We start from the raw sequence: 25,232 nt of genomic DNA, 5'->3' as shown, positions 1-25,232 counted from the left end.
CATTGCTAGTCTTATATTGGCTAAAATTGTTCATGTTTCCTTTCTCTAAAAACTGATTTTCATAGCTCTGTGAGGGGGACAGTAGCAGGGGTGGTGTGGGGAGCCTTTTGATCCAGGGGATCAGAGAGAGTAATTTTGGGGTTTGAGTTGATCTTTAGTCAACCTCTTCCGAAATAGGAGATGAGCAGAAAGACTAGAGAAGTTACTGCTGTGTTTGTCTTTTCATAAAAGGCCAGCACCTTCAGGGGGGTCTTTATCGAGATGGATCCTTTTCTTCCTCTAGATATGCCAAGTACTATAAGGAGAACAACATTGAAAAACGCACTCTGATCAAAGTCTTTGGGATCCGTTTCGACATCCTGGTTTTTGGCACCGTAAGTCTCTGCTCTCAACTACTTCAACTCCTTCCTATTGCTGGGTCCTAATTATTGTCGCAGTGTCGCAAAAGGTGAAGTGTAGGAGGAGGACTTGGGGCCATACACGGTAGTGCTCACTGGCTACTTCTGGCTCAGGGGTCATTCCTAGTAGTGCTTGGATCAAGCTGGCCTCAGCCATATGCAAGGCGAGCTACTTAACTCCAGTACTAGCTCTCTGGCCCTTCAAGGAGTGAACACTCCAGTCACAGATGCACTGTACTTGTGGCTTACAGGATGGAGAAGAGATGCGCTTCCTACCTTGAGGACTTGCCCCTGTTTTAACTTGAGTTGTGTCATTCCTCCCTTTTACCTTATGGCACTGTCGCCATCTTGGGACTTACTCACATCTCAACCTGTGGTATACTTCTGGCTCTCTTCCCTTTAGAGAATCCTAGATTCTCACCTGAGTCTTTCTGAATCTCTCGCTCCTCAAAATAAAATTATTTTACTTAAAATAGTGAGAGGAAGTGGAGTGAGAGAGGGAAAAGAAAGGCCCTGGGGCTTCTGTACCTGAACTTTGAAAATATAGACACCATAGAGGCAGGCTGGGGGGAAGCAGAGGAAGAGAAACTGGGGACATTAGTGGTGGAAAATGTACACTAGTGAAGGGATGAGTGTTGGAACACTGTATGACTGAAACTCAATTATGAACAACTTTTTAACTGTATATTACAATGGTAACAGTGGGCCAGTGAAATATAGATAGATAGATAGATAGATAGATAGATAGATAGATAGATAGATAGATGAGATAGGTAGGTAGGTAGATAGAGAGATAGAGAGATAGAGAGAGAAAGAAAGATAGATAGATAGATAGATAGATAGATAGATATGAGATAGATAGATAGATATGAGATAGATAGATAGATAGATAGATAGATAGATAGATAGATAGATAGATAGATAGAGGGATAGAGGGATAGAGAGATAGAGATTGATAGATAGATAGATAGATAGATAGATAGATAGATAGATAGATAGATAGATAGATAGATAGACAGACAGATAGATGCTTGGGCAAGAGAGACAGTAGGGAGGTTAAGGTCATTGCACTGCATGCAACTGACCCCAGTTCAAATCCCTGGCACTGCATATGGTCCCCCTGAGTACTGCCAGGGGTCACTTCTGAGCAAAGAGCCAAGCAAAGAGCCAAGTACCAAGAGTGTGCCACCTATACCCCCCAAAAGACTGTATTTATAGATACATAGATAAATTCTTAGAGACAGAGTGATCTAAAAGCTAGTTTTGGAAATTCAACTCAAATTGGCTCCAGAAAACTGTGTTGCTGTTTTCTAGTTCATGTAACTGAAAACTCCAGAGGCATTTTTCAGGCTTCAGACATGGCTAGACCCAGATGCTGTAATAGCATCCCTCTCTCCATCCCTTATGCCTCTTTGGTGGTACCGGTCAGCAGCTCCTTATGTCTTTCCAGTTTAGCAATCTCAATGAAAAGAAAACCTTTGTCCAAAGTTTCCTCAAAGGCCTTAGGCAGATCCACTGGCTCTTAGCAACTCCAAAGGGACCACACAGCTGAATTATGTCACTGTGACCAGGTCATACCATGGTCTCCTTGGCTAGACAGACTTCAACCAGTCCCTCCTTCCCAAACTACTTGGTACCAGTGTAGACAGAGATGGTTATTCAAAAGAAAATTGGACACAGTCACAAAGCTTTTATGATTGAGTTGCAGTCATACAGTGATCAAATACCCATCCCTCCACCAGTGTACATTCCCACCACCAGTGTCCCCAGTATCCCTCCTAGCACCCCCACCCCACCCACCCCCCAGCCTCTATGACAGGCACTTTCTTTCTTGCTCTCTCTCAACAGATCCTCTCCTGAGTCCTCCAAGCCTTCACAGGTCATTTGTTAAATCCATTTTCTCAAGGGGGGAAATGAAGATTATTATGATTTCTAGCATTTAAGATTATTGTGGGTGTACTTGTGAAGTACTAAGGACAGTGAATGAGACATTGTGTTATTTATGTTAGTGATTACCACTGTTATTGGAAAGGGCTTACTGTTATAAACATAGTTTAAAATAAAAAAAAAGAAAGAAATTTGGAGAGCTGGAGGGATAATAAAGTGGGCAGGGCGTCTGCCTTGCAAGCAGCTGATCTGGGTTCGATCCCTAGCATCCCATATGGTCCCCCGAGTCTGCCAAGAATGATCCCCAAGCACAGAGCCAACAGTAATCCCTGAGCACTGCTGGGTATGGTCCAAAACTAAAAATTGTTTTAAAAAGAGAAAATTGGAATGTTGTATCCAAAAAAGGGAAGGAATGTTTCCAAAAACCAGGTATACCCAAATCAATAGATACCTACCACCGTTTGTGCATACTGCTTAGGCACTGAGTGACAAGCCTCACAGTGAAATATAGCCGAGAAGGCAGAAAGGCCACTGGGAATAAAAGCCTCAAGAACAAATAAGGGGAGAGTTTGTACTGACATTCCTTCCCTCTACTTCCAAAGTCATCTCCTGCCTCTTTTAAGCAAAACTTAGCTGAAACCCTCACTTTGTATGCAAAGGCAACAAATCTATGATTTCCTCTCTCAGTGTGTGGGCCCCAGTGCTCCACTGTTGAAAGATTCCGGTGTTAAATACACCCAGGAAGACAGAATCAGGACAAACAAGAGCCTTCATTTCTGTCTCTCCTGCCGGTGACCTGGAAGACCTTGACTACATCTGCAGCAGAAGCTGTGACTGATATAAATCCCCTCTCTGCGGGGATGCACCTGTCTGGGTGAAAGAGCACTGCTCTGAATTCCCACTCACTAACTCTTCCGCCTCTGTTTTCAGGGAGGAAAATTTAACTTCATCAATCTGCTTGTGAACATTGGCTCAACCCTCTCCTATTTTGGCTTGGTAAGACATTTCCTTTCCCACACTTTAGGAAAATCATCTGGCAAAAAGAAGTTTCACTGGGGCTGGCATGATAGCACAGCGGGTTGGGCGTTTGCCTTGCACGCGGCCGACCCGGGTTCGATCCCCAGCATCCCATATGGTCCCCTGAGCACCGCCAGGGGTAATTCCTGAGTGCAGAACCAGGAGTAACCTCTGAGCATCACCGGTGTGACCCAAAAAGCAAAAAAAAAAAAAAAAAAAGAAGTTTCACTGACCAAGATGCCTATCTGAGTTTTCTTTTTTTTTTTCCAGGCCACTCTGGTCATTGATTTCCTTATCAACACATACTCAAGTAAATGCTGTCGATCCCACGTTTATCCCTGTTGCAAGTTCTGTAAGCCCTGCGTGGTCAATGAATACTACTACCAGAAGAAGTGTGAGACCATCGTGGAGCCAAAGGCGGTAAGGCTCGCATTGTCTGTGGTAGAGAGAAGGTCTCTCCCATCACAGAGAAATGCGCAAGAATAAGGTCATAATTATAGGTTGACCTGATGGACAAGTTTCTGAACTCAAATCCACCATCTCTTAAATGAATACTTTGATTTTAGGGAAGAATGAAACAAAAATAGTGAGGTAAGATATCACTGTATCACTGTCATCCCATTGTTCGTTGATTTACTCGAGCGGGCACCCGTAACATCTCTATTACACTTAGCCCTGAGATTTTTTCTTTTTTTTTAATTTCATTTTTTATTGAATCACTGTGAGATACAGTTACAAAGTTTTCATACTTGATCCACCAACCACCAAAAATGCCCGCATACCTCCCCTCCCACTCCCCCTCTGCCTGTGTGGCAGACAATTTCCACTTTACTCTTTCCTTACTTTGATTACATTCAATTTTCAACAGGAATCTCACTATCATTATTTGGAGGTTTTCCTCCAACAGTCAGACATGTTGGATGGTATCATTAGATTGTATGTTTTCATTTTTCAGGAAAGGTCGCTTACACGGGCACACGGTTTGGAGGTGTTCCAGTCCCGCATCCCGGAGCCGTGTTAGTAGAAGCTCAGTGTTGCCAGGGCTCCATCTGGAGAAGGCGTGCTGTTAGCCCTGAGATTTTAGCAGCCTCTCCTTATTCATCTTTCCCAGTAATTGGAGACTCTTTCAGGGTCGAGGGAATGAGATCTATCGTTACTGTTTTTGACATATTGAATACATCACTCACGGGCTCTGCCATGCAGGCGGGATACTCTTGGTAGCTTGCCGGGCTCTCCGTGAGATATGTATATATCTTTTACTGTACTGTGGATATAAATATGCCATAGGGAGCTTGGAGGTAAGATATAGGGAAAAGAAAAACTTATGTTCAGCATTTGTCCATTTTATTACATTTACTGCATAGTTACAGTAAAAAAATAGTGTAATGATCTTGGAGAATAATTTGGCAGTATATGCCAACATTTAAATGAGACATACTTCATTGCTTGGCATTTCCACTTCTCCATACTTGCCCTAGGAAATATCACAGGGGTACCAAGATACACAGGTATTCAAGATGTTCATCTCAGTGTTATTTATAACCATGAAAGAAGCCCAATGTTCAACAGGTGATAATAAAACAATCCATGATAAGGAATGCCTGGCCCTACTTTAAAGGAATGAGGTAGATGACAATAAAAAATCATTACAAAGCACTTTGAAGTTATATATGAGTTTATCAATTCAAACTCACTGAATCTTCAGAGGCACTCTATGGATTTCCATGACTATAGCATATAGGTAGATGCAGTATTACTTTTGATTAGGAAATTGATGCACAAGAAGATTAAATCATTTTTCCCAAAGTCATAGAATGAAGGCTGGAGAGAGAATACAGTGGGGAAGGCTCTTGTCTTGCATGTGCCCAACCCTGGTTCGATCCCTAGCACCACATGTGGTCCCCTGAGCCCTGCCAAGGGTGATCCTTGATATCAGATCCAGGAGTGAATCCCAAGTACTACTGAGTATGACTCCAAACCAAAAATAAATAAATGAAAGAAATGAGTGCCAATACAGGCAAGCTGGTCTTAGAATCCGTGTTTATGACTACTATACTATAAGAACTGGAATAAGCCAATAACTAAGATTTTTGTTGAGAAAAAGAAAGTAAACGATAGGAGGGGCCAGAGCAATAGTACAGCGGGTGGGGCGTTTGCCTTGCACATAGCCAACCTGGGTTCAATTCCCAACACCACATATGATCCCTGAGTGCAGAGCCAGGAGTAAACTTGGAACACTGTCAGGTGTGGCCCCAAAACAAAAAACAAATAAACAAAAAAGGTAAACTACAGGAGCTGGAGAAATAGTACAGCAGGTAGGAGGTAAGGTACTTCTCTTGCATTGCACATGGCCAACCTAGGTTTAATTTCCAGCATTCCATATGGTCCCCCAAGCCCCACTAGGAGTGATCCCTGAGAACAGGGCCCAGAGTAAGCCCTGAGTACCACTGAGATGGCCCAAAAATAAACAAAAAAGGCAAACTATAGAAAATAATATATAGTATGATAAATATATATGTATATATATATTGGAATTGAGCACTGTCATCCCATTGTTCATTGGTTTGCTCGAGCGGGCACCTGTAGTGTCTCCATTGTAAGACTTGTTACTGTTTTTGGCATATAGAATACACCACGGGTAGCTTGCCAGGTTCTGCCGTGCGGGTGGGATACTCTCAGTAGCTTGCTGGGCTCTCCGAGAGGGACGGAGGAATCGAACCCAGGTTGGCCGCATGCAAGGCAAATGCCCTACCCGCTCTGTTATGGCTCCAGTCGATATATATATCACAGTACCGGTACCAGAGGTGCTAGAAAGACGGTTCATACGCCCTTTGTGTGCTAGGTCCCAAGTTCAATTCCTGATACCATATAGTTCCCTGAAGGCCACCAAGGGCAGCCCTGGTGGCCCCGAGGACGTCTAGGCCTAAGCATTTCCAGGCTCAAGGACGGAATCATTAAGCCTGCACTGTCAGGCTGAGTATGGCCAGGAGAGGCCCTGGGATGACAAGTACTGCTGCAGAGGCCCTTTCCTGATAAAGGTACTGAACACCCACATAAATGGTAATTGTGGTGCTTCTTAAAAAGACCTTAAAGTGTGGAGAGTCACGAAATCCCACTGATCGTCCATTTCTCAAGGAGGCTCAGTAACCTCTCCATTCGTCCTATCCTTGAGATTTTAGAAGTCTCTCTCCACTTGGCCTTCCCAACAATGGATCTCTAATGAGATCCAGCATGTTACTGGCTTTGGCATATGAATACACCATGGGCAGGAAACTCTCAGTAGCTTGCTAGTTTCTCCCAGAGGGAGAAGTAGGTTATAAGATATCTGGCGGCTGCGCGCTTCTGGGAACTCTCTTTTAAGTCTCTGGATGTTGGCCATTGATGGATTACACACACCTGGGTTCCTCTACCAGTACCTTCATGCGTGAGGCCCATCCGAATGTGTGGAGAGGGGCCTCAAGCATGGCTGTAGCTAGGTTCCGGTGGTCTTCGGCCGCCGGGAGCTCTGCTCAGGGCGGGGAGGGAAGCTGGAGCCCATCCCCTCCGAGGGGTCCTGGGGAAGACAGCCAGGCGTGCGGGCAAGAGACGCTGACTTGAATTAACAAATTATTTGGGATGACCCTAAAGCCAGGGAGGAGAGAGCAAGACTTGCCAGCAATTTGCAGTGGCCTAGTGATCCCACACAATATTCGGAAACTTGAAATATAATAAAAATATAAATTAAGTTGCAATAGTAAAACTTTCTGGATATATCTAATCAATAGACAAAGAAATTTTTCATAGTACTTGGAGAACCTAAAATACTGTCTTCTAATGTCTTCTAATAGGCAGTAAAATGTGGCTACTTTGAATCAACAGACTCAGGTGACCAGGGTTCCATTTCTGATTTACCTTTAGATTCAGAATGATTTATTCTTGGTCAGCAAGTTTTTCATTAGCTTGTTTAATAGTTTGTCTTTTAATAAATAGTGGTAATAGTTTAGATATATTCAGATAGGTGATTCTTTTTATTATTATTATTAAATCCCCATGTAAAAAGTTACAAAGCTTTCAGGCTTAAGTGTCAGTCATACAATGATTAAACACCCATCCCTTCACCAGTGCACATGTTCCACCCCAAGAACCCCAGTTTATCTCCCATCATACCCCCACCCCCGCCCCCACACCTGTGTGGCTGATGATTTTCATTTTACTTTCTCTTTACTTTGATTACATCAATATTTCAACAGAAAACTCACTATTATTATTTGGAATTTTCCCCCCAACAATCAGATCTACCAAAAGTCATCATTTGATAATTTGTTTTACATTGCTGAGAATGAAGAGCATGTGGTTTTGGATTTCTGGTATTTTAGTAATTGAGTCCAGAGAGATTTCTGCCAGAAATCGCATCATTGCAAGCTCGTACCTCTGTTTAGTAGGCCTTATAAGATGGTGGTCACCACACCGCCACCGGGGAAAGCAAAGGCCAAGAGAGAAAAGCCTTTCCCCTCCCAGGGCGGCATGGGGCCGTAGCTTAGTTCACAGTCTAGAGGCATTTCTGCAAGAAGATGCTGGGTGCCAAAAGTAGTTAGTTGGCCTCTGGAATCATGGGCGTTCCAGATAGGCAATTCTTGACAAATTTTTCCACCTTCTTTTCCTAGACATTAAAATATGTGTCTTTTGTGGATGAACCCTGTATTATTAGAATGGTGGACCAGCAGCTACTTGGGAAAAGTCTACAAGATGTCAAAAGTGAAGCAGTCGCAGTAAGTTCAGACATTTAACTCTCTTTCTATTGTTGTTTTCTGGTTGTTGTTGTTCGTTTGCTTTTGGGCCACATCTGGAAGTGCTCAGAGCTTACTCCTAGCTCTGTGCTCAGGGATAACTCCTGCTGGAGCTCAGGGGACCAAAGGGGATTGAATCCGGGTCAGCATACACAAGGCAAGTACTTGTACTTGCTGTACTAACACTCCAGCCCCTTAACTTGTCTTTTTAAAAATGAAAATTTTACTACTAAGCATGAATAAATACAAGTATTTATGAAAATTGATTTGAAAATGTGTATAAGTGAATTTTAACAAAGTAAACATGTAAGCAGCATCCACAAATAAAAGTATTACTAGTATAATTCCCTTTCATGATCCACTCAATTACTACCCTATATTAAAAGCAGTCATTATCCTATAGTCAGAAGTTAGCTTTACCCTCATAAATTTTATAAAATTTGGATTCTGTAGCATACTCATAATATACTCTATTGAGTATCTAGTCATTCACTTAACACTACTTTATCCATGTCATGGCACCTAGTAATAGTCATCCTCATTGTTATATTATTTCCCTTCTATAAATATCCAACTTACCCATCTTATTGTTGATGGGCACTTGAAGAATTTCCCGTTTGGGAATCATGTCCATGATGCTGCCATGATAAACGTATGACACTTAGCAGTAGAGCCATTGGTCACAGCAGGCCTTTATGTCACATTAGAAAATAGTTTCAAACAGTTCTCTAAAGAGGGTGTTTGAATTCACCCTTTCCCCAGCAGCTTTAATTGTTGTACATCTTTACTAACTATATGAGCCTCTTACTACCATCATAATAAATTACCATAAACTAGACAGCTTGGAACAATAGAAACACATTCTCTCACAGTTCTGGAAACTAGAAGTCTGAAACAAGATGTTGGCGGTACTATGTTCCCTCCATGGCTCTAGGGAAGGATCCTTTTTATTCTTCCTTACTTCTTCCAGTTCTGGCATATCTTTATCTCATTTCCTATATCTTTGTCAAAGTTTTCTATATTTCTCTATTCATTATAGTATCTGCTGCAGGTATTTGGGGAAAGGGTCTCCCAAGCAGTGGTCAGGAATCCTCCGACTCAGGAGTGCTACTCCCAGTGGTACTTGGCCAACTGGACCAGATGGTTCGATACTAAGATGCAACAACGCAGCACTGCTCAGGCCTCATTATTCTGGGGACCATCATATCGTAGGTCATTAAAGAACTCTAACAGAGTGAGAAAAGGACACTGTGGAACCAGAGAGCTAGCACAGGGGTTAAGGCACTTGCCTTGCACATGGCTGACCTCCCTTTAATCCCCAATACCACATATAGACCCTCAAGCACTACCAGGAGTGATCCCTGAGAATAAAGCCAGGAGTAAGTCCTGAGCACTACAGGGTAAGCCCTCCCCGCACCCTCAAATAAAACATAAGGTTTGACTGTGATGTATCATTCTTTTTATTCACTGCTGAATTTAGTTCTCTATTATATATTATTTTATCTCTCTTCTTGAGAGACACTAACCAAAACTTTTCCATTCTTGTAATAGTTATAAACTCTTGTGTGTGATAAAATACACATAACATAAACTTTACCAACTTAAAGTGTACAAACCAGTGGCATTTAGTGCATCCACAATGCTGTTGTAATCATCTAGTTCCAGGTATTTCATCATCACCGAAGGGAATCTCATATCTACTCAGTGACCACTTTCCTGTTTCCTCCAGACCCTAGCATCCACTAATATGCTTTCTAATATTGTGTATTTGCCTATTTTGATCATTTCCTATTAACAGAATGATATAATATGTGAACTTTTATATCTGGCTTCTTGCACTTAGAATCATATCTTCAATGCTCATCCATGTTGTAGTCTGCCAGTATCATATTCTTTTCATTTTTTTGTTTTCTTATATTTTTCATAGGTAGTAAGTTTGGGGTTACACCAAGTGGTGCTCAGGGACTACTCCTAGGTCTGTGCTCAGTGCTCAGCCATGAGGTACTAAGGATCAAACTCAGGCCTCCTGCATATAAAGCATGTGTTCAGACCTTTGAGCCATGTCTCTGGCTCCACTCCATTCTTTTCTGTGACTGAATAATATTCCACTCATTTACTGATAGGCACTGGGTTGTTTTCACTTTTTGCTACTATAGTGCAGCTGTGAATGTTAATTAACAAGAATGACTTGGGGCCGGAGCGATAGCACAATGGGTAGGGCGTTTGCCTTGCACGCGGCCGACCTGGGTTCGATCCCCGGCATCCCATATGGTCCCCCAAGCACTGCCAGGAGCAATTCCTGAGTGCAAAGCCAGGAGTAACCCCTGAGAATCGCTGGGTGTGACCCAAAAAGAAAAAAAAAAAAACAAGAATGACTTGTTTGTTTTGTTTTGTTGTTTCAGGGACCTACATGGAGGTGGGGGTTACTCATGGTACAGTGCTGGGAGGCAATTTCTGGTGCTACTTAGGGACCACATGGTACCAGAGATTATACAAATCATGTGAGCCATTTCCTTTGGCTCTCAGTTTGGGTTTCCTGCCCCCACCCCCTGCCCCAGGAAATATTCAATTTTTGTTGTAGTTGTGGGTTTGGTGGTTTTTATTTGGTGGGGATAGGGGGAGTTAATCACACCGGGTGGTGCTCAGAGGTTATTCCTGTGTCTGTGCTTAGGAGTGAGCCTTGGCAGTGTTTGGGGACCCAGTGGTGTCTGATTCAGAATGGGGTTGGGTAAGTGCAAGGCAAGCACATTACCTCCAGTACTATCTCTCTGGCTCCTGGAATGATCCAGTTTTAATGTACTTGATCCAGACTTTCTTCAGAGTTTGAAGGCATGTGCCACATAGACACAAACGATGGCAATTATGACAAAGAAGGAACATAAATTATGGCAACTCACTTGACTATAGGTATTTCTCTTGGAGATAACAAATAAATCTGCGAAAAGAGGACTCCTGATGGAAGGAAGAGAGTGACACTAAGTCAGCAAATACTATTTAGTAGGCTCTGGATACTGTCCAAAGATTTGGTGATAAGTAGTGAGCAGAGCAGTCACGGCCCCTGCCTTCATGTGGAGGAAGAGCCATTACTAGTTAATAAAGTTGTTTCAGATGGTGATAAGTAATACAAACACAGAATATGATGATGTGGCAAGAAGAGAGTCTGAGAGGAGAACCACCTAGATTGGGGGAATTAGGGGGGCTGGAGCAATAGCATAGCGGGTGGGGTGTTTGCCTTGCACGCGGCCAACCCGGGTTTGAATCCCAGCATCCCATATGGTCCCCCGAGCACCGCCAGGAGTAGTTCCTGAGTGCATGAGCCAGGAGTGACCCTGTGCATCAACAGGTGTGACCCCCCCCAAAAAAAAATTAGGGTAAGAAGGTCTACCAGAAGAGGTGATATCTACATATAGACCTGGCTTTTTTTTTTTTTTTAGAACTCTTCATTTGGGGTACCCTGTTATTTACTGAGAAGTCCTGGGGGTTGGCTAAAGACAGGAAACACCAATAACGGCATTAACCTTATGTGGCACGTCAGAGTTACCCAGGCCAGGCCATAAATGTCCCACGATGAACTGGATGGCTTCAAGTCTCCAAGTTGAACTGGAGGTGGCCTTGGGCTTCATTTTCCATAGAGGCATCCTGGCAGAAAGGAGTCCATCCCATCCCTTCAGGGCTGAGAGAGATCCTGGTTTCCAGGATTTTTCTTGATGATGAGAGTAGGCCCAGGCTGTGTCAGTCACACAGATTTCCGGATTCCTCACTCTTCATAGCAGTGATTTCCATTCTTTCCTTGAGCCGGCCTGCCTCTAGGGACTCCCTGAGGTTTGTAAGGTACTTGAAACAGTACCTGTTGGGGCCGGAGCGATAGCACAGCGGGTAGGGCGTTTGCCTTGCACGCGGCCGACCCGGGTTCGATCCTCGGCATCCCATATGGTCCCCCAAGCACTGCCAGGAGTAATTCCTGAGTGCAAAGCCAGGAGTAACCCCTGAGCATTGCTGGGTGTGACCCAAAAAGCAAAAAAATAATAATAATAATAATAAGAAACAGTACCTGTTAAATACCTGCTCCTGTCATTTAGACCAAACCTTGACTATTTCCCTGGAAGAGGGCTTTGGGGTCCCATAACTGATTTTCCTGTCTTCATGAGGGGTAGACCCATAAAACATTAAGGATTTCACACTTGTGTATGAAGGTCTCTGATGGTCAGGACTAGGTTGATACCTCCACAGCAGGTTTTCCACAGATTACCTCCTTCCTCGTGGATTTCTTCACTGCAGTCCCTTCGTGGTCGCCAAAATGATGTCGGTGGGCCCCACGGGTGACTTACATGAAGCGGGGAGGAGAAAGACGGTCACTTTCTCCCCAACCGCCTCTACCACCCGGGACCCAGGGTTACTGGGTTCTTGTCTCGCTCACGGAAAAGAATTTCAGGAGTAGACAAGCAGTGAAGTAAACAGATTTTATGTAGAGGTTTCTGAGGGAGGGAGGAAGGGATAAGTGGGAGAGGGAATAGTAAGAATAACGCGCTCAAGAGAGAACGCGTGCTTCTCCAAGGGTGGAGAGAGCTCTACACACATCCTAGCACTGGACACGAGAGCATGAAAGTACACATCTCAAGAGGGGAGATGCGGGTGACACATGTGCTCGGGCACCGCATGTGCTTGGCCACGTGGGCACAAGCAGCACACGGGCTCAGGCAGCATCTGCGCTAGACCTGGCTTTTTTATATCTAGGTTTCAAATCTGTAAAATGGAGGTAAAATTAGGTTCTTTAAGAGTGGCCAGTGCTTGTAAATACTAGTACACTCTCCTGTGTTCAGATAGCCTCTTGTGTTAATATAATATTAACAGGGATTCATAATTAAATAGTAAAATAAAAGAATCTAGGACCTTAGGGGTTGTCCTTGTTAATGGATTTGGAAACTTGAATTTTTCAGAGACCCCAGACAGACTTCACAGACTTGTCGAGATTGCCCCTGTCTGTCTACAGACCATCCCGCACTTCCAGACAGCAAGAGGAGGTAGAGATGCTTAGAGAAGCTGACAGCCCAAGGTGGTGCCAGTGCGGAAACTGCCGCCCATCCCAACTCCCTGAGAACAGCAGGTGCCTGGAGGAACTGTGCTGTCGGAAAACTCAGGGACCCTGCATCACCAGCTCACAGCTATTCAAGAGCCTCGTTCTATCCAGAGATGCCCTCCAGTTTCTCCTTCTCTACAAGGAGCCCTTGCTGGCAGTGGATGTAGATGTCACCAACAGGGAGCTGCGACACTGTGCCTACAGGTGTTATGCCACCTGGCGTTTCGGCTCCCAGGATCTGGCTGACTTTGCCATCCTGCCCAGCTGCTGCCGCTGGAGAATACGGAAAGAATTTCCCAAGAGTGAAGGCCAGTACAGTGGCTTCAAGAACCCTTACTGATGCCACAGGCTGAGCCGTCACTCCTGGGGCCTTTGCCTACACCTTGAGCTTCACCTGCAAAGGTCTGTGGCCAAATTTTCAGCAAGAGGGCAATGCACATTCCTCCCACCTCTCTGCAGGAGTCAGAGGGCTGAGTCCTGGGAAATCAAACAAACCAAGGGGCCTCAGCATGGACCACAAGCCAGGAGATTTCGATTTGTGTCTCAGCTCTGTCCCTAAAAAGTAATGTGATCCCAGGCCACTAGCTTCTGTACTTCACTCACCTTCTCATCAGCCTACTATCTCCTCGAGGCATCAATGGCCAACACGCACGTGAGCTTTCTCCTTAGTGCATAATGAGGAAAATGAGTGGTCAGACTAGGAAACTGAAGAACTATGAAAAAAGCCTTCTAGGTCCTGTTTTGAGCATGTGGAGGATTAAAAATGGCCCGAAGTTATTTAACACTTACCCCTCAGGACCTGCCCTTGCATCAGTACAGCTTTGATTGCTTTATCCAATAGGGCAAGTGACTGTGTGGGTTTTAAGCCTTGGTCTTAGAGCTGGAAGCTCCCACTTCCTGGCCCTTGGCAGTCTGGCTGGAAAGAGAGCCAGCCCCCAGAGGAAAGTATGCAGATCCTGAGACTGTCCTGCACGAAGGAAGCCCTGGAAGTCGGAGGGAGAGGAGATGCCGAACCAGCTCCCGGCTTTGAGATCTTCAGACCCTGCTAAGTTGATCACACGCTTGAGACATCCCAGGCTATGCCCCTGCTCAGGGACCCAAGGAATGAAATAATTATTTCATGCCATTGAATTTTGGATTTTTAGTCATACAGCAACTGAAAGCAAGCTTTGTTCATATGGACACGGGCTTAACCCACAACTTTCCCGGTTCTGAGACTCAGGGAGCCTGCACCACCCCCTGAAACTCCTGGTCTGGAACCCAAAGGGCCTGCCTAGACTTTTGTTGGCAATTCTGGGAGAGCTGAAGGCCAAATCAGGTAGCTAACATTTCAGCCCTGGAATCCATTAAATCTAACTGCCAAGCTGTCTAATACGGTCCAACTTGCATTGTATTCCTATGGTGGGAAATAATTGTTACTCAAAATGGAGAAACTTGCCTTTGTGCCTTTAGCAACTGGAATGCATGGGTGTTACTTGAAGAGCAACCCTCCCAAGCCTTTATCATTTCTCTACACCAGCCACAACAGATATGCAAATGGTATTTGTAGGCTGTGGGATTTTCATCCTGCAGGATTACCTTTTCCTGGTTTGGGCACTAAAATTCACTCCTTCTAGCAACTATTTTGAGGACTAGAGACCACTATTCAACAATATAAATGATTTTTTTTCTCATAGTCTTAAGATTTTTTTCTTATCGTCTTATTTTGGTACTTTAAAGAACTATCAACTGGGGCCAAAGGGATATTACAGTGGGTAGGGTGCTTGCCTTGCACACGGTCAACTCAGGTTCAATCCCCAGTACCCAGTACCCCCTTAGCACCACCAGGAGTAATTCCTGAGTGTAGAGCTAGAAGTAAGCCATAAGTATTGCTGAGTGTGGCCCCCAAACAAAAAAAAGATCAACGTGCTACTGCTTACAAAACAATATCAACAAAAGCTTTGAGGAGGGATGGTTCTGGACATTTTTCAGGCTTTAAACTCAGGATGAAGTTAATGGACCAGACTTAACTTTCATTTTTAGTACCTTTCAGATACATTATTGCAGAGTTTTGGAAGCGTGGGGCTTGGGGAGGGGTGGACTGTGGAGGGGGCGGGGGGGTGGGTGCTGGGGGGAGGCATACCTAACAGAGCTAGGAATTAGGGGAAGCAGACAGTACTGGGGAGCAAATCCAGGGCAGAATGTGAAATGCATATATAACTTCTTTGGAATTTGAATTTCTTACTTCAAGCGTTCTAGATAATGGTATGGATATCCATTTTGATAGCTTCTAAGCCTTTATCTATCGGTGCCTTATGCCAAATGCATTTGTCATCCCAGGGAGTCCCAGATGCAGTATGAGTCTTGAATGACAAATTAATCTCTTGATCTACCTCCTGCCAGCTTTCATCTTCTTGGTGACTAGATGTGTGATGTTGATTGTGTATAAAAATCTGACGCTTTCCATGACAACACACGGCATATTTGTATTATTTAGACTACTTAAAATAATTTGAGAGTCTCTTGCCCACACGCCTGGCTGTCTTCCCCGGGGCCCCTCGGAGGGCTCCAGCTTCCCTCCCCGCCCCAAGCAGAGCTCTTGGGAAGCAAAGACCACCGGAACCTAGCCACAGCCATGCTCAAGGCCTCTCTCCACACGTTCGGACAAACCTCACGCATTGAGGTACCGGCAGAGGAACCCAGGTGTGTGTAATCCCATCAACGGCCAACATCCAGAGAGAGACTTAAAAGCAAGCTCCCAGGAGATATCCTGTAACCTACTTCTCTCTCGGGGAGAAACTAGCAAGCTACTGAGAGTTTCCTGCCCACATGGGACAGCCTTGCAAGCTTCCCGTGATGTATTCATATGCCAAAGCCAGTAACAAGCTGGATCTCATTCCCCTGACCCTGAAAGAGCCTCCAATGCAGCATCGTTGGGAAGGCCGAGTGGAGAGAGGCTTCTAAAATCTCAGGGATAGGACGAATGGAGACGTTACTGAGCCTGCTCGAGAAATCAACGATCAACGGGATTTCGTGATCGTGATGACCGTGACTTAAAATAATGTCATTGCCAAAGGCATCCAAAGGAGAATGACATTTTATAGCGTCTGTTTCTTGTATTCCAGATCATTCTTCTGACTGGTAGTCACCCAGCAGTCACACAGCTCCATCTCTGTGTCAAAAACCTGTTTACATGTTGAAACTCCAAATGATATTACAGAGAGCTGGGAATGAATTTGCCTTTTTCTCTTCAAATGGGATGGCTTTTAGGGGCTTCCTGATTCTAGCTTAGTGATCATATGTCTTAACCTGACAGTTTTGATACTAGAAAATAATATAAATATCCTCTTTACTTAAGGGTTCCCTTTACTTCCTTTGTCCAGAAGATCTCCCAGATGACAGTTCATTCACTGATACATTCATTCATACACTAGAGTCACTGAGGACTGCAGTAAGGTATTTACCCATCTCTTCCCCTGCTTTCTGACAAAAGAGCTCCTAAATTCCTGGAATTTTCTGGGTGAGAGGAATGTCTTGTGTTCTAGTGAAGTGGCTCACTGGCTCCTAGATGATGTTAGGACAGAGGTTGGTCACTGGAAAGACAAAACCATGATCTTGGAAGGTTGGAACTTCGAGCACCACTCCTACTCTCATCCTGTAGGATGGGAGAAAGTTGTGAATTGATTGTGCTGATGTAATAAAGCCACCGTAAGATTCCATTTGTTGGTGTGTTCGTTTGTTTTGGGTCACACCTAGCTATGCCCAGGGGTTGCTTCTGGCTCTACACTCAGGAATTACTCCTGGCAGTTCTCAGGGGACATATGGGATGCCGGGAATCCAACCAGGGTCACCTACATGCCAGGGCAGCATCCTACCTGCTGTACTCTCTCTCCAACCCAAACAATAGGATTTTGAGAGTTTGAGAACTGAAAAATATACCCACATGCTGAGAGGGAGTGTTGGACACAGAGCGGGGCAGGAGCGACTCCATCAGGCCTGGTTCCTGCTTCACGTCTTGTTTTACTTAAACCTTTTTGTTTTTCTTAAAACCCCTCTTCTCCCCCCTGGCCATCTGCAAGGGAAGGACAACTGGGCTGAAAACTCGGCCTTGGCAAATAGTTTCATAACCACTATTCCCTATCTATAGAAGGGACGCAGGTGGGGTGGGCAGCCTCCAGAATATTCTGAAAATGTCTAGATGACCTATCTGTAACTATTTGTTTGTACTATTTGAAATTATGTTTTCTTCTGAGTTATGAAACTTGCAATTTTCACTTATGCTTTTGTTTGAATTTGTATGCATGGGATACGATGTAAGCGTTGACTATAAAACTTACAGCTTCTCCCTTGTTTGTCTTCTTGCTTCGGCCTGCGTGCCTGAAAGCTTGACCCCAGCTAGCTGGCTTAATAAACTCCACTTGTGTTAAATTACTGGCTGAACTCTTTGTGCGGGTTCAAAGAGGGGGAAATTATCGACTCCAGACCCTAACAGGAGGTACACCCCAACTCTGCAGACTCAGAAACTTCTGAACCCCCTGGTAGGTACGTCTTCCTCTGGTTACTCATCCATATCTTTTATTATGACCTTTATAATGTGCTTCCCTGAATTCTTAGCCACTATAATAAATTATTGAATCTGAAGAGGAAGTTATGGGATTCCCCAACTTGTGGCTGTGATGTAACCAGGCACTGAAGAGGGAGAGGCGGGGGCAGGAATGTGCCCAATTGGCAGAGAGCAGTTCACAGCGCTTACTGATGTCTCTACCCCGCCAACACCACCTCCTGCACATGTGGAGAGGTAATACAGAAGGTATGGGGCTTGCCATATCTGACCCCCTTCCAAGCATCTCCAGGAATGACCCCTGAGCACAGATTCAGGAGTAAGCCCTGAGCACAACTAGATGTGGCCCACTCCAGGAAAAAAAAAAAAAGTAAAGTCTAATTATGACTACCTGATATCCAGGAAATCAAGAAGGCACTAATGGCCCAACCACAAGTGCTTTCTTCCTCGTAGGCTCCTGTGGCCAAGGTCACTCCTCAAAGGACCTCCTTATCAAATGGACCAGATGCTCAGGAGCGGGTGTAAGCTTCCATCCAGTCCACAGAATTATTCAAAATAATTTAATCCTGCAGGAATCACAGAGTGCCTTAAAGCAGCTGTGCCTCCCACAGCCTCTGGCAGTTCATCTTGTCCTAAAAGCAACCTCCAGGGGCCAGAAAGATAGTACACTGGGTTAGTTACTTCCCTTGCATGTGGCATCTGGGCCTATCACACATGGTCCCCGAGCCCCACCAGAGTGATCCCTGAACTCACAGCCAGGAGTAAACCCTGAGTACTGCTAGATGTGGCCCCAAAACAGAAACAAACAAAAAGCCAGTGCAATCTTCAGTTGGGGTCATGCTTCTCTGAGCCGTGAGTGTGATTAATAAATGGCCCCTAATTTCTTCTATCTGGTGTTGGTTTCCATATGTTCTGTTATGCCCAGATCTCTAAGATGGGAATTACTACCTTGCAAATGCAGTGAAAACAGAGGTGAATAAAGTAATCCTAATTCAGCCTCCTGCCAGAATTAGGTACTTAGCTTCTTCATTCTCTTTTATTTTTAAAATTTTTTTATTGAATCACTGTGGGATGGAGCATTACAAAGCCATTCATGATTGGGTATCAGTCATACAGTATTCCAACACCTATCCCTCCACCAGTGTACGTTTCCTAGTACAACTGACCTCTCTCTCTCTCTCTCTCTCATTTTGTCTCTCTCTGCCTCTCTCTGTCTCTGTCTCTGTCTCTCTCTCTCACACACACACACCCCTATTTTTAGCTTCACTATTTTTTTTTTTTTGCTTTTTTGGGTCATACCCAGCGATGCACCGGGGTTACTCGTGGCTCTGTACTCAGGCAGTGCTCAGGGGACCATATGGGATGCTGGGAATTGAACCCGGGTCAGCCGCGCGCAAGGCAAAGGCCCTACCCACTGAGCTATCACTCCAGCCCTGGCTTCACTCTATCTAGACAAAATCCTGCCTCTTGAGGCCCCAAGAAACTGACTCTTTCTCAGCAGCCACTTAAGCAATCCAGTCATATGATTGGCTTGAGTAATGTTTCACTTTCTTGTACTTGGAGGTTTTTCAACCTAACCCCAGAGTGTCCCCTGACTCAACTCCTCTTATTCTTTTGAAGACACTGAGATATCACTATCTTCCTTTCCTTCTGCTGACATCTGTTAGTTTTCTCTTCTCTAGTCCCTGAAGTTTTTTTTTGTTAATCAAGTTCCAAGGTAAATGGTGATCTTGGATTTTAACATCCTCAGCAAGGTCACATGAGACAGTTCAGAAATCAGAGGAAGAGGCAGCGATCACTGTCACATCATTTTGCAAAGGAGAAATTTTCATGCTTTGGACAGAATTAGGAAAGGACCTTATTATGCAAGATGGCTGAGTAATGTTATTTATGAGTTGTATTTTATTTCTTGTGCAAACAGGAAGCTCCTCAGAGGCACAGAGCCTCTCGGGGCTTGGGCCTCTGGTGCCTATTCCAGCACAGGGCAACGGGGCAGAGCCGTGACACCAGAAACAGAAAACCTGGGCTCACATCCTGGCTCAGCACCGGTTAGGACGTGGTATTGGGTGGCTTGTCCAACCCTTAGAAGCCTCAGTTGCGGGGCTAGAGAAATAGCACAGTGGGGAGGGTGTTTGGCTTGCAGGAGGCTGACCTGGGTTCGATTCCCAGAGTCCCATATGGTCCCCTGAGCCCTGCCAGGGGGTAATTCCTGAGTGCAGAGCCAGGAGTAACCCCTGTGCATCGCCGGGTGTGACCCAAAAAAAAAAAAAAAAAAACAACCCTCAGTTGCACCTTTGTGTGTAGGGGTGTTTTAAGTCCCATGTTACAATGTCAATATATGAAAAGCACCTAACCCATGCCCAGATCACAGAAAGCAATAAATATTAGAAATATAAATATTAAAATCTTGTTTAAAGAATTAGCCAGATGTTTAATGATGCCGACTAGTAGGATGATGACTTGGACAGTGCCCAAGCCCCTCTCCTGAGCTCCAGGTCCTTTCCTGGAGTCACCTCTGGGTACTCAGTGAGGCTCAAGTCCCCACTCGCCGAGCCCTGAGCTGGGGCGGGCTCTGGGCGTTGTTGCGGGTCTCACACACTGAGGGGGGCAGCTTTGCCAGCTCAGCATCTGCTTCCGCCCCTGTGCTGCGGGGAGACCCCAGAGCCCATGCTCCAGGGGGGGTGGGGAAACCCGCACACTGCCAGCCAGTGATTACTGGGAGTGTCTGCAATGTGCAGGGGTTGAATGTGCCACCAAGGCCTCATCCAAAAAGGGCTGTGACACACCGTCCCGGATATGAAGGTGGCACCCCAGATACTGAATATAGGGCAAGCTCAAGTTGCGTGCCTCGCAGAAAAGTGTCAGAGTGAAGCAAAAAAAAAAAAAAAGGTAAAATTAGAGTGAGCAGAATATTTTAGGATAGGAGGAGTCCCAGTGGGAAAATCACTTTAAATAAACTCAATCTATTAAAATCTAGACTTACAAAATAAGCAAACAGGGTGTAATTAGGGTGTGAGTATTTTATGCTTTACAAAGGGATTTGTGACAAGATAAAATTCCTTCAAAACATTAAAATGAAATTGCACACAGCTCCTCTTCAGTGCTTCCTAGCAAAGAAACAAGAGACTATCTGTAGAGCCGGGCTTTCACTGACGACCAGTGAGAACCCTGTAGACCTCATCTTATTTTTCTTATTTACAAAAGAAAAAATTTGAGCTACGTATAATCTATAAGGTACTTTATTTTTCTTTTTTTTTTCTTTTTGGGTCACACCCGGCATTGCATTGGGGTTACTCCTTGTTCATGCACTCAGGAATTACTCATGGCGGTACCCAGGAGACCATATGGGATGCTGGGAATCGAACCCAGGTCAGCCTCGTGCAAGGCAAATGCCCTACCTGCTGTGCTATCGCTCCAGCCCCTATAAGGTACTTTTAACTCAACATGCTCCCTTCATTATATTAAATGAAGTCAATGGCACTTCACTAAAAGTATACGAAGTGCTTGGCATACCAACTGGTAAGTGACAATTTGAATAAATGCTCTGTGTTAACTAAAACCAAAGGTCCATACCATGGTCTTAAGGACCTAACCAACTTAGCCTAACTACCTCTCAGGACCATATTTCACTTCACTCCTCTCTTGCCTATTATGTTGCATTCATACTTGTTTTTTTTCTATTCTTGGAACACATCATATCCATTCTACCACATTCTCTCCATCGCTATTCCTCTGTGAGGGGTAGGTTGAGATGCAAAGGAAATCATCCCATACCCCTCTTAGTTCATCTAGGCTATCAAATAAGCAATCACCAGAAAGGTAAGAAAAAGATAGGGCTGGAGCAATAGTACAGTGGGTAGGGCACTTGCCTTGCATGTGGCCGACTCAGGTTCAATCCCCGGCATCCCAAATGGTCTCCCGACCAGCACCAGGAATAATTCCTGAGTGCAGAGCCATGAGTAACCCCTGAGCATCACCGGTTGTGAACCAAAAAGCAAAAAAGAAGAAGAATAAAAGACAAAGAGAAGTTTAATGAGAACACGAATTACATCTGATGTGTATGGGAAGATTCACCGAAACTGAGGGGCTCTCCCATAGGGCTTCAGAAACATCTTAAATCATCTTAGCTAAGACAAGGGAGGTTGTGGCAGGAAAAGTCAATTTTTAAGATAACCAGAGAAGGCACAGTAAGCAGAGAGAAGAATGTGACGAATATTCGACTTCTGCCTTCTTTGAAAAGTTAGAGATTAGGTTTAGGCCTGGAGATAACTCAAAGGGCTGGAGAGCATGATTTGAACATGCTACTCCCTGACCTCCAGCACTGTATGACTCCTTGAGCACCAAGTGTATCCCTGGTGGCCCCCAAGCACCATGAGGCCCAAAAAGCACTGTACTACTTAGCCCAAGCACTGAGATGTGAGGCCTCCATGGCCAGGCAAGTATTGCCAGGAATGGCCCACATGCCCGCTGAGCATTACTTGGGATCCCTGCAACCCCCAACAACATCGACAGAAGATAATATTTTTCCCGGTACAGTGAGGGAGAGGCCCTTAGAAAAGTTTAGATATAATTTAGATACAATTTTTTTTCTAGTATAACCTCCATCAGGTCATTCCTCATGTTGATTTCTCGACCCAGGTACACATAGCTGATGCATTCAGAGATGTTTGTTCCATTGAGAGCAAATGGAGCTTCAGGGACCAGTTCTTTTTTCATGAACATCATCTTGTTGAGATTCAGCTGCAATCCGACCTTTCCACACTCGTGGTCGAAGTGTGTGCCGCTTGGCTAATGTTTGGCATTATGAGAATGATGTCATCAGCGAAGCAGAGGTGGTGTAATTGCCGACCGTCTATCTTCACTCCTAACCTTCCCATTCCAGTCTCCCTTCTTGTACAACAGAACGGTCCTACTGGTTTTCCACTGGGACAGAACCTTGCATTCAGACAGGTAGCGTGTGAAGAGTCGGGCCAGTGTATTGATGAATACTGGCGGCAGATTCTTCAGGTGTTAAAGTCTGACCTTGTCCGGACCAGGTGCTGTTCGAGTCTTTACCAACGAAATGGCGTGTCGGATTTCAGAAGGGAGAACTTTGGGAACGACATATCCATCCTGCGGAATTTGGTATGTGGGCAGGTGGACATGGCTGTCAAAGAGATCCAAGTAGAAGTCATGAATAATCCTCTCCATTGCCTTTCTGGAGGATGTGATAGATCCATGGGGATGTCGGAGGGCCGTCATCTTGGTCTTGTAGTTGGCGAAGGACAGGCAAGCGTTGCGAATACGTTTCCCGGCTTCTGCTGCACTGGCCAACACTGCTGCTCTTCTCTCTTTGAGGTCTTCCTTTAGCGCATCTCTGCACAGCTTTGTGAGCCCGGACATTAGCTTGTGGTTCCCTGAAGCTCTCGCCAAACCACATTGACGAATGAGCTCGAGAGTTTCCGAAGACAGGCGTCTGTTTGTGGCTTTCTCACTCTCAGCATTCTTCGAACAGACATAGAGGTGCTGAACCAGTCGATCGTATTTCACCAACTAGATGGTCAGATTTCTTTGTCAAATCCCTGAATGAATGATTTGAGGCTCTTCCTGTTCCTGGAGCAAGCAGATATTATTGGGCTGCACTAGCACGTGACAGGGACAAATGGAGACGTTACTGGCGCCCGCTCAAGCAAATCAAAGATCAACGGGACTACAAGTGATACAAGTGATAACCTCCACCAGCCTTCAGAGCTACTACCATGGAGTAAATCTTTTGCCCAAAAATACTTATTTGGAGCTGGCAGATTTTTGCTTCCAAACAAATACATTCTCCCCAGATTTTCACAAAATTCGCTCCAGAATATCAGATCTTAATAATAGTACTTCATCAGAGAGGCTCCCTCAACTAGTAAATATACACAGGCTCATGTCAGAAATATTGCAGATTCTGTTCCAGACATTTCAATAAACAAATACTGTAAATCAGTGAGTCACTCCAACTTACTGCCTTTACAGTATACTTAAAAGTTTATACTGTAAGTTAAGTTTATACTTTAGTCCATTAAGTATACAATAGCATTTTGTCTTAAAAAAAAGATACAAACCATAAATTTAAATAGTTTATTGCTTTAAACAAATCATCTTTTGAACCTTTACCAGGTCATAATCTTTTTGCTAGTAGAATATCTTTTTTTTAAAAAAGTGGTCTGAGGCATGACACAATGCAATTACATGAGGTATACTTTTTTTTTTTTTTGCTTTTTGGGTCACACCCCGCAATGCACAGGGGTCACTCCTGGCTCATGCACTCAGGAATCACCCCTGGCGGTGCTCAGGGGACCATATGGGATGCTGGGATTTCAACCCGGGTTGGCCACGTGCAAGGCAAACGCCCTACCCGCTGTGCTATCACTCCAGCCCCACATGAGGTATACTTCTAAGAATCTAATATTTAAGTTGGATACTCACAGTATACATACAGAACATGCATAAAAATGCATATGGGCCAAACAGCTAGTGCAGGGGCTAAGGCACTTGCCTTTCACAATCTGACCCCAACTTCATTCCTGTTCCCTGAGTGATGCCAGGAGTGATCCCTGAGCAGAGAGCTAGGAGTAAGTCCTGAGCACCGTCAGTTATGACTCAACCATTTCAAAAAAAATAAAAAACACAATAAATTACTTTTTTAAAAAACAGACATCTTTGGGGGCCGGAGCAATAGCACAGCGGGTAGGGCGTTTGCCTTGCATGCGGCTGACCCGGGTTCAATCCCCGGCATCCCATATGGTACCCCAAGCACCGCCAGGAGTAATTCCTGAGTGCAAAAGCCAGGAGTAACCCCTAAGAATCGCTGGGTGTGACCCAAAAAGCAAAAAGTATATAAAAAAATAAAAATAACAGACATCTTTTGGGACTGGAAAGATAGTATAGTGGGTAAGGCATTTGCCTTGCATGCAGCTAACTTGGGTTTGATCCCCAGCATCCCATATGGTCTCTAGGCTCCCCAGGAGTGATCCCTGAGTGTAGAGCCAGGAATAAGTCCTGGGCACTGCCAGCAGTGGTTCAAAATTTAAATAGATAAATAGTATATGTACAAATAGTTAATATGCACACGAGAAGCTCACTAACAACATTATACATTATGAAAAGACAAGTCGGAAATAAAAACTCATTTAATTTAAAATTAATAGGCTATATTTCATATTAACTTCTTTTCGAGTTACTATAGGGATATTAGAAATTTTTTTATTTTTAAAGGCACAGAGCAGAATTAGGGAGATAGCTCAAGTGATAGAACACATGCATGAAGTCTTGTGGTCTTTCCTTGGTACCGTGGCCCCTCAAGCATTGCCAGATGCTACCCTGGTATGTGCCACACCAACCCCAGCACTGTGCCATTAGTCCCACACTGCCAGGTTGAGTATTGTTGCCATGGTTCTCCTACTCCCAGCACCACTGTAATCACTGTTAAAAAAAAATAATAAGAGCACATGAGTCTGATAGAGTTGAGATCCATCCATCAAGCAGATAGCAAAGTTTTATCTACAGTCAGCCTAAGGCCTAATTGA

General features: G+C 44.5%; 1 protein-coding gene across 1 annotated transcript in view; it reads left to right on the top strand.

Annotated features, from left to right (window-relative positions):
* Nucleotides 1-15,197, top strand: part of P2RX7 (purinergic receptor P2X 7) — a 63,357-nt gene extending 48,160 nt beyond the window's left edge. The window contains exons 9-13 of the mRNA XM_055147577.1: nucleotides 284-374; nucleotides 3,216-3,281; nucleotides 3,573-3,722; nucleotides 7,946-8,050; nucleotides 13,006-15,197. Coding sequence (XP_055003552.1) covers nucleotides 284-374; nucleotides 3,216-3,281; nucleotides 3,573-3,722; nucleotides 7,946-8,050; nucleotides 13,006-13,485 — 892 coding nt within the window. The 3' untranslated portion in view covers nucleotides 13,486-15,197. The remainder of the gene's footprint in view (nucleotides 1-283; nucleotides 375-3,215; nucleotides 3,282-3,572; nucleotides 3,723-7,945; nucleotides 8,051-13,005) is intronic.
* The last annotated feature ends 10,035 nt before the right edge of the window (nucleotides 15,198-25,232 follow it).

Source organism: Sorex araneus, chromosome 9 (genome assembly GCF_027595985.1).
Source record: "Sorex araneus isolate mSorAra2 chromosome 9, mSorAra2.pri, whole genome shotgun sequence".
Lineage (NCBI taxonomy): Eukaryota > Metazoa > Chordata > Mammalia > Eulipotyphla > Soricidae > Sorex > Sorex araneus.
This window is presented reverse-complemented; position numbering and strand designations above follow the sequence as displayed.